We start from the raw sequence: 15,300 nt of genomic DNA on the forward strand, positions 1-15,300 counted from the left end.
TATTGACTTTGCTCTTTGTTGTTGCCTGACTGATTGTGGCTCATTCGGAGGATGCCACGAATCATTCTGACCATCAGCACCTGCAAAAATCTCTGCCATATCCACAGATGCGTCCACCTGAACCAGCGAATGAGAAGAGGTAGTTGTTAAATCATGTTTCACTCATTGTTTTTCACAACTTTAACTTCTTTTTATTGATGTGCAGAGTCATCTGGTTACTGTACAGCTCCTCTGCAGAGCAGTTTGGGTCCTGAGCCGAGAACAGAGGGTGAGAAAGTAAATTTGAAAAACAAAAAACTATATGATAATAAATTGCATCATTGGGAATTCAGTCCAATGTCAGCCTGCAGTGCGCCACAGTGCACCTAACCCCCCTTTTACTGTATATGCAAGGGCCCGGAGAGATCTGCTGATAACATTGGGATTAATGCCGGCCATTAAAACGGAGCGTGTGTGCTGGGTTGAAGGGGTGCGTTACATTTGGCCTCTGCAGCACCACTGTATATCAGCATGTTGTCACCTGAGCTGATGTCACAGCAGGTCCTTTGGCTAAGAAAACACACTCTCTGTCTTGCGTGGGCGACGAGCGCAGAGTCACTCTCCACCCGCTAATGTGCTACTAGGGGCGGGTCATTTGGAGTTCATGGCCTATGTCAGTGCAACAGTGCATCCATAACCAATTAGGTGTCGTGCATGTGTAACTAGAGAAGCATTTTAATAACCCTCGTGATAAGGTTTAGTATACGGTGGATGGAAAACCACAAAACAAAGACAACATCTAAACTAAAACAGAAATGAGCTCTCTTTTAGACTGTGGTAATTTATGTTTTATGGATACCCCCACCCCCCAGCACTCATTGAAACACTTGAGCACACTTGTTCATTTTGTCCGGTACCCTCCGAGGACCTTGAAATGACCTGACAACCAGGTTTTTAGTAAAGGAAACATGTCCCCTCCATAAAGAAGGTCACCCCTGTTCATCCTTCCAGGATCTCTCCCCTCTGCTGGGAACAGTTTGTTATTCTGGGAAGTAAAGCAGCACCAGGCTTGTCATTACAGGATCATGGCTCTTCTTCGCATCCAAGTCCATTTAATCAAAGGACAATGTTAATTCACAGCACCAGCTGGGTGTGATTCGTGCGGCTGTGGGAAATAACTTTTTTCTTTCCCCCGTCAACTATTTTCAAGCTGTTCTCTCATTTGTCACATTTTTGTTCTGGTTCCATCTTTGAAGGGCCAGGTGTGAAGCTGCCTGCTGTGTTGATACCAAGGATTACACACTGCACATACAATTGGGCCCTCATTTACACTGGAATACAATGGAAAGCACATGTCCTAGGAATGCATATCATTTTGTTCTCGCATAACTGTCTACAGAGTAAATACAGACAGAATACCAAAGGCAAAAAAGTCATTCTTTCACTCTTATAAAATGCAATCAAAAATCAGAGGGAAAAAACTATAAAAACAATTGAACAATTAAACAGAACTCCTGACCTTCTTTGAGGATATGGGTAGCATCTCGACATCAAATGTCATCCATATAAGTTAAAAGATTTCTGAAATTCACAGCACAAAACTATTTTTGCAGCATAACTCAAATTTTTTGGAAGGTCCAGTGATCTTATAGGTTGAAAAACTGATTTTATTTCCTTCATAAAGTGCCTACATGTAGAAGACAAGAGTGCTAGGCTAGGCTAGCAGTCACCAGTTGTACCACCCAAACTTAAACCTTAGTTTCGGCCATAAACGTATGTAAATGTAGTCAAAATCTAGTTCATTCACACAGAAATCTGGATAAATGTCCTGTTTCTACCTTAGAAAATGGGCATGAGAGGAACAATCTGCAGCTTTACCAAGACCTGGCTGACAGGCTTTGACTCTGCATAGCAGGTGTATTTGAAGTTAACAATGGGCTTTAAGTCAGGAAATGATTTGGTACATAAAGACATTGCATCAGTCACGTTTAATTTATAATGTACAGTGGGGAAAAGCATTATTTGATCCCCTGTTTAATTTGTTAAGTTTGCTCATGAACAAAGAAAGAAACTCTCTAATTTCTATGGTAGTTTAATTTTAATGGAGATGGACAGAATATCAATCAAAAACATAGAAAATAACACATTAGATAAAAGTTTGAAATTGATTTGCATCTCACTGAGTGAAATAAGTATTTGATCGCCCAGCAAAACATGATTTAATACTTGAAGGAGAAACTCATGATGGTAAGCACAGCGGTAAGATGTTTCTTGTAGTTGGTCACCAGGTTTTCATGTCTAAGGAGGGATTTTGTTCCACTCCTCTTTACAGAAACTCTCTGAATCCTTCAGGTTTCTTGTCTGCTGCTCGGCCACTCAAAGCTTCAACTCCCTCCTCAGATTTTCTATAGGTCTGGAGACTTGCTATTGCATTTTGTGACTCTAATGTTCTTCTTCTTAAGCCACTGCTTTGTTATTTTGGTGGTATGTTTTGCTAGAAGACCCAGCAATAACCCATCTTCAGTGCTCTGGCTGAGAGAAGGTTCTCGTCCAGCATTTTATGGTATATGGCCCTGTTCGTGAGCCCCTCAAGTCAGTAAAGCTGTCCTGTACAGAAAAAAATAATGTTTCCACCTCCGTGCTTGGCTGTGGTGTTCTTTGGATCATAATCAGCATTTCCCTTTCTCTAAACACAGCCAGTTGAGTTGATCCCAAAGAGCTCAATTTTGGAGTCGTTTACATATTCACTGGCAAACTTTCAGATGGGCCTTCTTACTTATCCCACTGCACAAGAAGCCTGAAATAGAAATATCAGACGTTTTGTGTATTAAAATAATAACATAAAAGTAGTAGGATAAATTGCGTTATACATTTACCACTGGCATAGATGAAAATTGGATGTTGGAATGATAATATGCAAGAATTCGATTTAAAAAATTTTTTAAATCAAAGTTATCAAAGTGAGTGGATATGATTTTCTTCATGGTTTACATCATCATGATAGAAAATACAATCATGATAGCAGCAACTGTTTCCACCTTGTGCCCATAAAACAAGTCTGGACAGTAACTGCTTCAATCTGAAGGAATTTGTTCTAAAAATGACTTTCTCCAGTTCAAAGAAGAAAAACCTTTATTTAAACAGCACATCTCATGTACAAAGGATGACTATATAAGCAAGGTAGGTATATTTACATAACTGTAATAGCGGGAGGCATAGGATTGGTAGAAACAACTAGATCTGTCAGTACTTTGTGTGATCAGCCACAACATTAGAACCACTCACAGGAGACGTATATAACATTGATTACTTCATTACAGGACATTACCATGTTCTAATGGGAACCCTTTAATCCCAGCATGCATTTGTTGCCATCCAAACATTGTGGAAAACCAAGCATTACTCCCCACTCTGCCACACTGCAAACACTGATTGACAAAATGACAGAAAGCCCACGGCATTGACCAAGGCACAGAACGGCCAATCTGACAGAGCATCCTCGGTATGAGCTGGGACAATCCCGAGGCCAAATCCCGCAACGCACAGGATTTAAAAGTATGCACTGCCAACATCCTGGGGCCAGACAAGACAGGTGGGTTCTGTGTCTGTGGGCTGCTGTCAAAGCAGAATATTAAGGAGGTAGCTTTAATGTTGTGGCTGACTGGTATTTGTCTCTGAAATGCATTAAACTCATGAGAAATATAAATCTGTATTAGGGTAGTATAGACAAGTGGTGTAATGAAACATTAATCCAAATTATGTGGCATGCTGAGCCAAGAAGCCTCTTATTCTGTGTAGAAGGTCTTTCTTCACGCTGTCTGGCACCAAGGCTGCAAGACAAAAAAAATAATATCAGTTGCTGTGAACAATCTCTGTGTCTAAACTCACACAGACACAACCATGCCAATTTAGATCATCTAAACTATTATGTTTTCTTATATAAACAATACGGGAAAAAAGGAGAGTCTAGACAGGAACTGATACTTATACTACACACGGTTTCATTTGAATAGAGAAAGTGAGGTACCTCTGCCTTTGGGAGTGATTTCTACAACCAGGTCGTCCACAGTAACGTGCTCCAAGCCCTTTTCTTTGATGACTTCTGCATATTAAACAAAAGCAAAAGATGAGTCAGTCTCACATCAGTCTACAACAAAACACAACCGCAAGCTTCGTTCCAACATCTAGTTAATGAAAGGAGTTTCTACAGTCAAACTTTAGCTTCAGCAGCTAACCATGTGCATGCCAAGAGTGCACTGTCTTCATGTCTTCAACTGGCTTCAACAGGACAAGGGTGCTAGTCTCGCCTAGGGGAACACATTTCTATGCTTATCTCATCAAGTCTTTCGACTTTTCCTCACATTGTTTTATGAACGAAGGATGTTTTCATGCAGATTGACAACATCCAATGATCTCATTTCAGTTAATGTGTCTTTTCTTTTGATACGATAATCCATAACTGCTTCAAATTAAGAAGGATAAATTGTTAAGACAGGGCATGCACTACTGTGCATCATTAAGGCTGGGCACAGTGAAGCCTGGGCTTTGGCTGGGTTGTGCAGCGACCCCAGGTGCTTCCACCTCAGGTATAAAATGTTTATTCTAATGCTGACATTTAGCAACTTTATTACCACATGCTGTTGGGCACTGTTATTTTAGGGTTTCTTTAATAACTTCAAAACAGACATTAAAGGTCACTTTAATGTCAATATAGTAGAAATGGCACTGGTTACATATTAATATAGTTTAACCAGTCAGATTTACAGAAAAACTATATTTAAATATGCTCCAACTTTCATACAGAAATCTACGTTTGTTAATATATCAGCCTCTTTAAAACCACATCACACCGCCTGAAGTTCAGTTTTTGTTTTTTTAATCCTATAACCTGACCATATTGATGTGACATTTATGATAACAACACCACTGTTCTCTTTACCTTTGCAGTGAGCCTTCATCTGGTCCTTCCATCCGCACTCAGTGAGCCTAGCCCTCAGTATCTCTTTCAATCTGTCCATGAGATACAAGCACATATCACACTGCGCCCTTATCTCCTAATGTTATGAAGTTATGAATAACAGCTGGAAATCCCACTGTTTCATATAAACACCGTCAGCTTTACAAACATGTTATTCAGAGTGATGCGTGCCACTGAAATGAAGATGTGATAAGTGCAGATACTTTCTAGTTTGAAGCATCAACCGGAGTTGAGTATTTACTGTTATATGAAATGTGTGCCTAGTGAACATGTAGCAGCCACATGTTTGCTTTACAATAGCTGGTAATGTCTTTAACTCAACTGATGCACTGAGCACTACTGACGTACTGAAACGTGACAGAGCTTGTGCTTTATAGAAACTTTACAGTCACACATGCATGGATTCAGCTAGTTACAGTGAACAAATACGAATATATCATTATTAAGAAAGGGCTATAACCGACTCACCTCTCTCTTTCTCCCATCTCGGTCAACTTTTGGTTTATTGTTGCTCTCATTCTGGACTCCCTACTCATAATCTTTGACTTCCTAAGAACAACAAAGAACACACCGTGTAGTGAATCCAGAGGAAAATCGGGCTAATGTAGCCATGTTAGTTCATTAACAACAGTAACCCGAACGTGAATGTGTGCGCGCGCGCGCGCGTTACCACGTTACACCCACGTTACTAAAGTACTTTAAACCACATTAGTTCCCATTCCCAGCATCCAGGTCTTTAAAGCCAGTAAAAATGTGAGCTTCACAACCGAAGTCAAAAGTCAACATTTACTTACACTCCGGAGAAAGTTGAAAGACAGAGGTCTCAGTCTTTACCAGATTCGGTAAGCATACGCTACATCAAAAATAGAAATGGCGCTATACGGCGCTAACAAGCTGTGCTTTAAGTAACAAATATCCGATTCCACAAGAGATCCACGAAAAGAATCACAAGTTGTTTTTACTTCGCGGATTTAACCATCACGTATTACACTCCGAGAGGAAACACAGCTGCGTTCAATGGTTCCTACGCTTCGCAGACCATGCAGTGCAATACTCTAATAGGTCACGCGGAGGCGGTGTTGATTACGATATGTACTCTAATCGAAATCTGCAGCTCACTTTGACCTTTAGAGCTCCTCAGCTATTGGTCCCTGCTGCTGTATACTGTGCCTTACATGCATTTTATTAGCTTGACCTGGTCACCAGCTTTTCAAGACATGACTTGGATGGGTTAATTAGAATCAGAATGAGAATACTTTATTCCCGAAGGAAATTATGTGTGTTACAGTTGCTCCAAGACAGTAACATTAACAGACTAAACTAAGTAAATAATACAATAAGTTACAGAATTTACAAATTTAAGAAATAGCACTAAAATAATTTACAAGTTTAAGGAATTTAGTTAAGCATCTGTTTATCTTAAAAACATGATAGCTGGTTGACTGTAGTTCGTAGTTGTATTGGAAATGCAGTTAAAAGTATTGTTTGAAGCAAGCACAATCAGTGGTATTTTGAGATGGGGCAAATAAAGTATTATTCATTTAGTTTCTATGAGCAGCATTAACTCTTCCACAACACCTCTTCAGCACAGCTCTTGTAGAAGAGGTCTGCTGCTGGAAAGCAGTCTCAAATTGGATGCCAAAGAAAGAAAGAAAGAAGCTTTAATGCTCTGCAGTTAGGTGCTTTTTCATGTGTGTGTGAGAGACAGCACACACACTACTCAGACACTACTGGTCTGAGTTTGCACGTGTCACATCACACATCCAGAAATTGTAAAACCCACTACATCTTTATCATTGTATATGTTCTGATATGGTAGTAAACAAAAGTTCCAAAATAGGCTCTACTCAACATTGCAAGTACTATTTTGTATGTCAGTGTGTTTTGTGTATACATATTAGTTAAAAAAGTAGACAAAAAGTCAATATTTTTCTATATATACAATATATAGAAAATATTAAAGCTTAAATACTAAGTGCAAGTGTTCAGATTTTAGATTACAGATGACAGCTGCATCCAGCTACGAGCTAATGTTAAGCAGGGCAAATTAAAAATACAATTCTTAATCAAATTCATATTAACAAGTAATGAAAAGTATCTAAGGGAAAATGGTGCATGCAGATGATGGAGGGTCTGGATAGTAAACAAAAGCAAAGCCTGAGTGTTCTCAGTTTGGGCTCGATAATGTGACTTGATGCAAAATGAACGAGGCTTCTCCAGATCAGCTTTTTTATGGTGCACAGAAGCCCAGTAAGTGATGCCTGGTGGTTGTTTATTCATGTCTGATGTTGTTCATATATTCATTACATACCACAGTGAACATATTCGCAGGCAAAAATTGAGTTAGTGTAAGGATTTGCAGGGTGCCTCTTTAGGCGGAGGTGCCTGCTGTTACATCTTTGATAACACCTGAGAGACTCTGAAAACTAGATGAAGGTTTGATAACAGCCAAATTGAGTTTTTTGAGCTTCTTTAGGGCGATCGTGGCTTAAGAGTTGGGAGTTCGCCTTGTAATCGGAAGGTTGCCGTTCGAGCCCCAGCTTGGACAGTCTTGGTCGTTGTGTCCTTGGGCAAGACACTTCACCCGTTGCCTACTGGTGGTGGTCAGAGGGCCCGGTGGCGCCAGTGTCCGGCAGCCTCGCCTCTGTCAGTGCGCCCCAGGGTGGCTATGGCTACAATGTAGCTTGCCATCACCAGTGTGTGAATGGGTGGATGACTGGTTGTGTAAAGCGCTTTGGGGTCCTTAGGGACTAGAAAAGCGCTATACAAATACAGGCCATTTACCATTTCACATTAAACTGCTTCTACTTTGCAAGACGAAGAGTAATATTAAAAAGGGGGGAAAAGGAAAAAATAGTTGGAGAGTTAGTCAGAAACAGCCACTGTAAAATGACAATGCGAAACAAAGCTGGCGCTGCACAGGAGTGGCGTGGAAGCAATAATACTGGTGTCCTGGAGAGCACACATCAGAGTTCAGATGGTGGGGCCTAGAAAAATGCTTTCATGCAGAGAGTTGAAAACGAAAATGAATACCTAGTTCTTTCTTTCTGCTGAGCACAAGTGGTGCTCCAAATACCCCCAGAACACTAGCACATAGGGCATCTGTCTATTGCAATAAAGCCACCTGTGACTTGGCTGGTACATGACACTTTTTTTTAAAGGTCTGGGCATCCAGTGTTGCCTTTTCTTCTCATAATTTGTAGAAAAAAAAAGCATTGCCTTTGAAAACCTTTTTTTTTTTGGTTCCCCCAGAGACTTCTGCAGAAATGTTCAGTTTTCTGTCTCACATAAAGACCTCTAGCTTCTGGTGAACCTCATTGGCATACATCATTTTTTTTATTCCCAGCATTGTAGTAAAAAAAAAAAAAACGAAAGAAAGAAGTCATTGAATGGTCAGCCTGTGTCTTCTCCAGACTGACCTAATATGTTACATTCACTCATTTACTTTTTGGTCAGTGTTTGCTCAGTTTGAGGGTTGCTCATTCACATATTGCAGACTTCCATTGTTGTTTTTTTATTAACCTGAACTTGGAATACGTCGGATCTTAAAAAATGTGACACCACCAAAGAAGCCCTGCTTCTCAAAAGGAGGAGCTGTAATTATCCCCACTTGTTTGGCGTCACTAATTGATCATTTAAAGTTCCCTTCTGTTGCTCATTTTACATCATTAAGCAACATTTAAATCTTAAAACAACAACAACAACATAACTATGTAGCAGAAAGGATGCACAAGCATTTTTGTGTTCATTTTGTGAAGAAGTGGCAATGCCAAATAAACTTACAACTGTTGTTCTTTCAGGCACATTGATGCATAGCTACTTTTAAAAAAAGCATCTATCTATATTTTTGATAATCATTTTAATGCAGGAGTGAAAAGCATCTTCATTTGCAACAAGCAGTGCTCCTTTTCCTAAGCAGTTCAATCTTTTGCAGCCATTTTTCTGTGCTCCCCACCTCCAGAGTTCTTTGTATGAGAGAGGAATGATAAATGGATTTAGCTTTATTAATGTAAAAGTTAGTAGAAGCCTGCAGATATAGCTCCACTGAGAAGAAATGTAAAAGTGAAGTTTTAAGGGCACAAAATGCCTTGCACAGATAAGTGAAGAAATCCAACTTTCCAACGCTAATGAAACAGACTTGTAGAATACAAAGTCTTTTAATAAGGCAGGGGATGGAGAGGGAGAGGAGAAACAGGAAAATAAAGCAAATTCAAAGGCCATGATTCATGCCAAAAGAAGACTGCACAAATCTGATAAGATGTTACCAGTTCTTGTCCTACCCAGTCAATAAGCTGGAACTTTAGTCAGGATATGTCTTCAAAATAACTGATAAATGTAAAAAAAAAAAAAAGACTTTTCTTTCCTTTATGATTATAAAAGACTGTACCACAGCTACCACTCCAGTTCTGCTCAGTTGCTTGCATAAGTTTAACTGCTGCTGCTGTTTCCTCAAATTTAGGGGAGTCACACTCAGCCACAACTGATAGACTCTCATTGCAGGATAGACGGTGTGAGAAGTCTGGAAACCTTTTTAATAAAATGACAGGGTAGCTACAGGACCTCATGTCAAAGGCTGAGCAGGACTGTAGAAATCTTATGCCCCAGGGGGAGACTCTGCCTTTTGAGTTCTGACCAAGAACTGTCTAAGGGGAGAATTTAGCAGGACTCCCTTACTTGTTTGAGTGGGAAATTCCTCCCCCTGCATTGCCTTATGTCAGACTGATTGATGCAGTACCTGCTTTGGGATGAGTAATGGTCTTCTGTGTGCATGCAGGACTGCATGACAGAGAAAACCTCTCTGTCTGTCTGTCTGTGTGGGGAGCCTTGGTTAACTATCTTCTTCTCTGCTGACATTTGGTCAGTGAGATGAAAAGAAAATGAAAAGATAGAGAGGGTTTCATTGCTGCTGTTGACCTTTTTTCATCCCAAAGACACTATAAGGAGTTCATACTACTGTTTATGTTTGTAGACAAGCACATGTGCCTTTAGCTTGAGAGGGGGAGAGCTCCAGTCTCCACAGCTTGGTTATAACTTTTTTCCCTTCCAATCAGAGATTTTCAGACTCTTTATCTTCTCTCCCTCCTCACCTCTAATACTGACATAGTGTTGGTCTATTACCACACTTATCTCTGCTGGAGCAGCCTGGGGCCGCTGGACAGGTAGCTGAAGAGATGTGCTTCGCTTCTAGCAACGCACAGGACCTACAGGGATTTAAAGTTGTTGTTTTTTTTTAAATTGGGTACCATAAGTCAGAAGATGTGGTTCAGTATTGGGCTTTTTTGAAGAACTTATAGTTCTTTGCTCAGTTTATTGTGATTCTATAATTATTTTCTTGGTTGTTAGAACTCCCGCTAGATGATCGTGCTGCATCCTGAGGGTCACTGACCCACTACTGATCATGTGAGTCACCACATGAACCAAGGTGTGAAAAAAAAAGCATGGGTCATTACAATCACCGGGGGTTAAAGGTGAAACCACTGTGAAACCTTGCCCCACCTTATTATGTGACCTATTGAGGCCACCTGAGGCAAGCTGTGAGTGGGGGTTGAGGCAGCTGGGAAGAGATCTCAAGACTGTAGTATAAGTGGCTGATAGGGGCACTGGGATGCCATGCTTGGAGAAAAGTCTCCTGAGTTTCTCTGGGAAACCTGCTACATAAGGGTGTGTGAGACCCCAGTGTCATCCACAATGGCTAGGTGCTATGCTAGCCAATGACCCTCAGAACCAAATCAAATCAAATCAAATTCAAATTCAAATTTTATTTGTCACACACACACAACCATACACAGTATGACATGGGGGTGAAATGCTTGTAGCTGTACAATGCCCGACCATTAAATGACAGAAGAAAAGTTTTACAATATTTACAATTTACTACAAAAATTTACAAATTAACTTAGGAATTTACAGTAAAGAATGTGCAAATAGCAGAAGAGATTATAAAGATAAGGATTATAAATTATAGGAATTATAGGATTATAGGAAATGTGTGGTGGTGCGTGTGGTGACGTGTGTGAGAGTCCAGTCTTATAGTGATGTGTTTGGGAGAGTCCAGTTCCAAATGGGATGACTCCTCCCCCTGGGGAAAATACCTGGGACTCTCTGTCATTTTTAGAACTGAAGAAGCCTCTTGGATAAGATGGGAAATGTCTTCGCAAACCTAACAAAGTCCACTAGCCTTCTTTTATCAAGCTCTCAAGACTATCATGACCTGGGTCACTGAATCTACACAGACACACAGGAGAGAAGGCATTAAAACTGGATAATTCTTTAAATGAAAAGCTGAAGATACTTCCCTGAGCTCTGCTACTGGTCATAAGCCCTCTGTCCTAGAACTCTAAAATTGTGCGTGCAGAATTAAATTAGCTGTTTATATGGCTTTGCCTTCTAGCTGACAACCCTGCACCACCGCAAGAAGTCAATTCAGTGTTGGGTGTGCTAATAATAGTTGTACTGCACTTCATGCTTGGCATAAGGAGAGGCTGCGAGATGCAACAGGAAATAAAGGGGTGGAAACCATCTGCATTTGCCCAGTAAAAATAAGTTCAAAATGTTAAGGTTTACACCCTAATGTGGAATATTGAGTTCGACTAGGAGAACCATGACTGTCTTTTTCTGTGATATCCTTTTAGCTTGGAATGCAAAGTAGTGCATTGGGGGAACAACTGTAGTAAGAGAGTCAGAACAACCAATTTAATGATGAACTCATAAAAATGTCTTTCGACGTTTGCAGTGATGCCAGAAGTGTCTCCGATGTTCCCGTCACTCACCGAATCACCTCTGGTGTGACCCAAGTTCTGAGAGATCATTTCCTGTTGCCATCTGCTTCTCAGACATTTTCCAAGACATACAGCAAGCATCAGCACAGTCTAGATGACAGCTCTCTTACAGTTCGGTACCCCTCGTCACTCTTCTGCACAGGCATCAAAGAAATTTCCAGGTTAATGTTCCTTCTGCTCACCAATGTCTCTTTTACGTCATCTTCTCTGTTCTGTGTGTGGACTCTTGTGTTTTTTTCAGCACCCGTGGTGGCACATCAGTTGTAGATTAACTGCCATAATTGCTCTTGCTTTTGCATGTCTCTGAACCCGGAGGATCATCGCTGTTTTGACCACTTTATCTTATCCATTTGTCCCAACATCCGGCAAACTCTTCATTCCGACAGTCATGATGGAGCTCGGGATTTTTCCACAATGCTTTAACTTCAATCCAAAATGCTCACTTATATAAACCTTCTTGAATGTGTAGAAGAATAAAGAACATTATTTCTGTCAAATCATGACCCAATAAAGTTATGTTTAAAAATAGTTACTTCACAATTAAAGTTTTAATAAACCGTTGCAGCTGTGCCAGATGCTTAAATATGCACATCAGCATCAGTTTAAAGAGGTACTTATTGTTTCTGCATGTTGTGTGATGCTGCATGTATTTATTAAAGTCAAATAAAAGAATCTTCCACACAGCCAGCTGCATCAGTACTGCTGTGAGACTCTTAATTTCATTCATTAAACCTGCATGACAGCACTGTAAGAATCAGACAGTAATGTAATATGTTTAATATCTACGTGGGTAAGAATAATATCTGTATTTTGACACACATTTTAGTATGATATGTGAATCAACAAGATACGAGTCAGTGTTTGATAAGAGAAGTGAAAGAGACAAAATACGAGAAAGCTGATTTGAGATGCTGGAGATATGTGTGAGCGTACTGTTACTGAGTAAAGACACCCAAATAGAGGCTTTGGTTTACTCTGCAGAACAATCTGAACACAGCTAACGACTTCATTCTCTAAAAAAATGCCTGTTATTCATCTGAATCCAGCATACCTCTTCAAATAAGCAAAACTACCTGAAACCACCCTCTGAAAACCAGAAATACACGTGACTTAGCCTGAAACAGGTGTGGTGATGACACAGTGATGACTCACAGTTTTCAGCAATTAGTAACAGTTGCAATCAGCACAAAACTGGTAACCCAAGCCATAGTTAATCACCTTGCATGATTCATGTTCTCCTCAGGGGTTAAAGTGGACCAGAACTGCATTGCAACGTTTAGTTAACGAGTTATTAAGTGTCAGGCAGCTAAACACATAATGATAACAAGTGATTTCATTTTTCATGCGTTAGGACTTTGCGTTCCTTCCAACCGACGCCAGTGACATAGGAAATTAAAATGACCCCATGGTCCTTGGCTCACACTGACTTGTCACTATCTTACTTTTTTGTTTCTCGCCCATGCTGTATGTTCATGTATGCAGATGTTAGTGAATTTTGCTGCTGTGATATTTCAGCATCTTCAGCCCTAAATCGGGCTGAATCGCACCGATGTGCAGTTTCCTCCCCAAGGGTTTGACATCTTGAAAGACGTACAAATCGATATTAAATAAGCCCACCACAAAAATTTAACTGTGTTGTTACTATGCACCCTCAGTAAATCCCAATAGTGTTTTTTTAATGCAAAAGAACAAAAGAACAAAAAGAGGGTTTGTGCTGGTGCTGCGTCAGGTCTAGAGAGAGACAGGGCTCCATCATCTCAGTGATTTCCCAGGGCCTTCACTACTTCTGTCTGTCATAATAAGCTGTTTTCTTCTGTAGTTTTGCAAAAGTAACTCACTGTTGCAAAAGAAAACCCACAAGCTAGGTAAGATACATAAATTTGTTACTTAGGATATCAACACAACTTTATTGAGAACTCACTTCATTGTGCTGATTATTGAATTTATGATTTCCACCAGAGTGGCTAATCATGTTCTTTTTGGCTAGCCAAAATGAGAAAACCATCCCAGCTGTCACAGGATGTGACACCAGTCTATCGCAGACAGAGGCAGACACCCATGTACAAACATATTCACACATATGGCCAGTTTAAAATCCCTAATTAACCTAATCCCATGCATGTCTTTGGATCGTGGGATGAGCTATGAGGTGATGGTGGAAATCACTGCTCCACTGTGCTTCCCACTGATCACATCAGAGATTGCTCTATGCCAATACGGTGCTGGTGCTTATGTTTAGTCAGCATCCTCTTCTAAAATCCTGGTTTTTAGCAGCTATTTCTTTTGTGGCATGAATGTTGATGTTTTTACTGATTAAAAGTGTTGTAATGTAACTAAATGCATTTCCTTAAATATTCAAATATGCAAAAATTAGAGGTACATGTACTTTGCTGGATTTTTTTTTTCATTTTATGCAATCTCATATAGTAAGACTGCTACTTATTACACAAAACCTATATGCTAAAACCACATGGTTTTGATGTTCCTCTAAAAATGAGCAGTAAACAAATCAGGCACTTAACAACAACTCCATAAGTACTTGGCTAATCTTTCCATCTAGCTAATGATCTCCCCAATTCCTTTATTTGTTGTTCCTGATTGTGTTTCAAACACGAGCCAAGGTGTGAAAAACCTTGGCTCACACCTTGTGTGACCATTAAGGGGTCCATATCCCTCTTTGGGGACACTCCCATAGGGCTTAAATCTGGGACTCCCCACCATTTGAACTGAAGAAGCTTCTCGGATGAGAGGTGAAACGTCTTCAAGCAACTTAAACAAGTCCAGACACTTTTCTTTCCAAGCTCCCTAAAACATCACATAAATGCAACCCTATGAAAGTGAATTTTAAGGAACACTTAAAAAAATATGTCACGGTTTGTATCCTCAAGTTCCCAAAGCCTAAGGGTGTCATGGCTGTGTGCAGGCAGGCAGGGAGAAAGGACCCAAAATGCAGGACTCGGAGGCAGATGTAAACTCAAAACACTCAGCTTTATTGCTGGGCAGAAAAGGAACATAAACTTAACTAAACTGGGAATACAGAAATAAACTAAGCAAGCAAGCAAGCAAAACACACAGTTAACGTGAGGGTGAGTAGACGTTAACAACGCAACACTAACACAAAGACACATTGGGCTTAAATACACCGAGGGAGTCATCAAGGAATTAAATTAGAGACAGAAGGGGAACACAGCTGGGAGGAATAAGACCTAACTAGACAGGGAGCTGGAACACTGACATCAGACAGGAACAAGAACCTTCAAAGTAAAACAGGAAACAAAACACACTTTACTAAGACACGGACTAGACAGAGACAGACTTGACACTGACCAAAACCTACTGAATAATAATCATAATCAAAACAGTATCACTGATCAATCAGAACATAAATCATAATCTAGAAAAACACCAAAACATGAGAAACAGAAAGCTGGGTCAACATGACCCAGAACCGTGACAAAGGGCCCTTGAACCCTTGACTTTATAACAGCCAGAAGGGCTGAGGAAGCTAAACTGCCTTATATGGGGTCAGAATTTCAGCTATATAGTTTGGGGCCATACTCAGGC

The 15,300-nt window shown here is 40.2% G+C and overlaps 1 protein-coding gene across 1 annotated transcript; it reads right to left on the minus strand.

Annotated features, from left to right (window-relative positions):
- Positions 1-3,093: 3,093 nt before the first annotated feature.
- Positions 3,094-6,022, minus strand: eny2 (ENY2 transcription and export complex 2 subunit). The gene is made up of 5 exons (XM_005741320.1): positions 5,752-6,022; positions 5,426-5,506; positions 4,919-4,989; positions 4,007-4,081; positions 3,094-3,809 (listed from the first exon to the last, which is right to left on the minus strand). The coding sequence occupies exons 2-5, from the start codon at positions 5,491-5,493 to the stop codon at positions 3,736-3,738; spliced, it is 288 nt and encodes a 95-aa protein (XP_005741377.1). The 5' UTR covers positions 5,494-5,506; positions 5,752-6,022; the 3' UTR covers positions 3,094-3,735.
- Positions 6,023-15,300: the final 9,278 nt, after the last annotated feature.

Source organism: Pundamilia nyererei, unplaced genomic scaffold, assembly GCF_000239375.1.
Source record: "Pundamilia nyererei isolate P.nyererei 1_Seehausen unplaced genomic scaffold, PunNye1.0 scaffold00109, whole genome shotgun sequence".
In the NCBI taxonomy this organism is placed as follows: domain Eukaryota; kingdom Metazoa; phylum Chordata; class Actinopteri; order Cichliformes; family Cichlidae; genus Pundamilia; species Pundamilia nyererei.

Bases quoted from the DNA above. Each gene is read 5' to 3' on its own strand.
- eny2 (XM_005741320.1), bottom strand. From the start codon at position 5,493: ATGAGTAGGGAGTCCAGAATGAGAGCAACAATAAACCAAAAGTTGACC. The intron at 4,990-5,425 runs GTGAGTCGGTTA...TCTCATGGACAG, and splicing joins GAGATGGGAGAAAGAGAGAG to ATTGAAAGAGATACTGAGGG. The intron at 3,810-4,006 runs GTACCTCACTTT...TTTGTCTTGCAG, and splicing joins AATCACTCCCAAAGGCAGAG to CCTTGGTGCCAGACAGCGTG.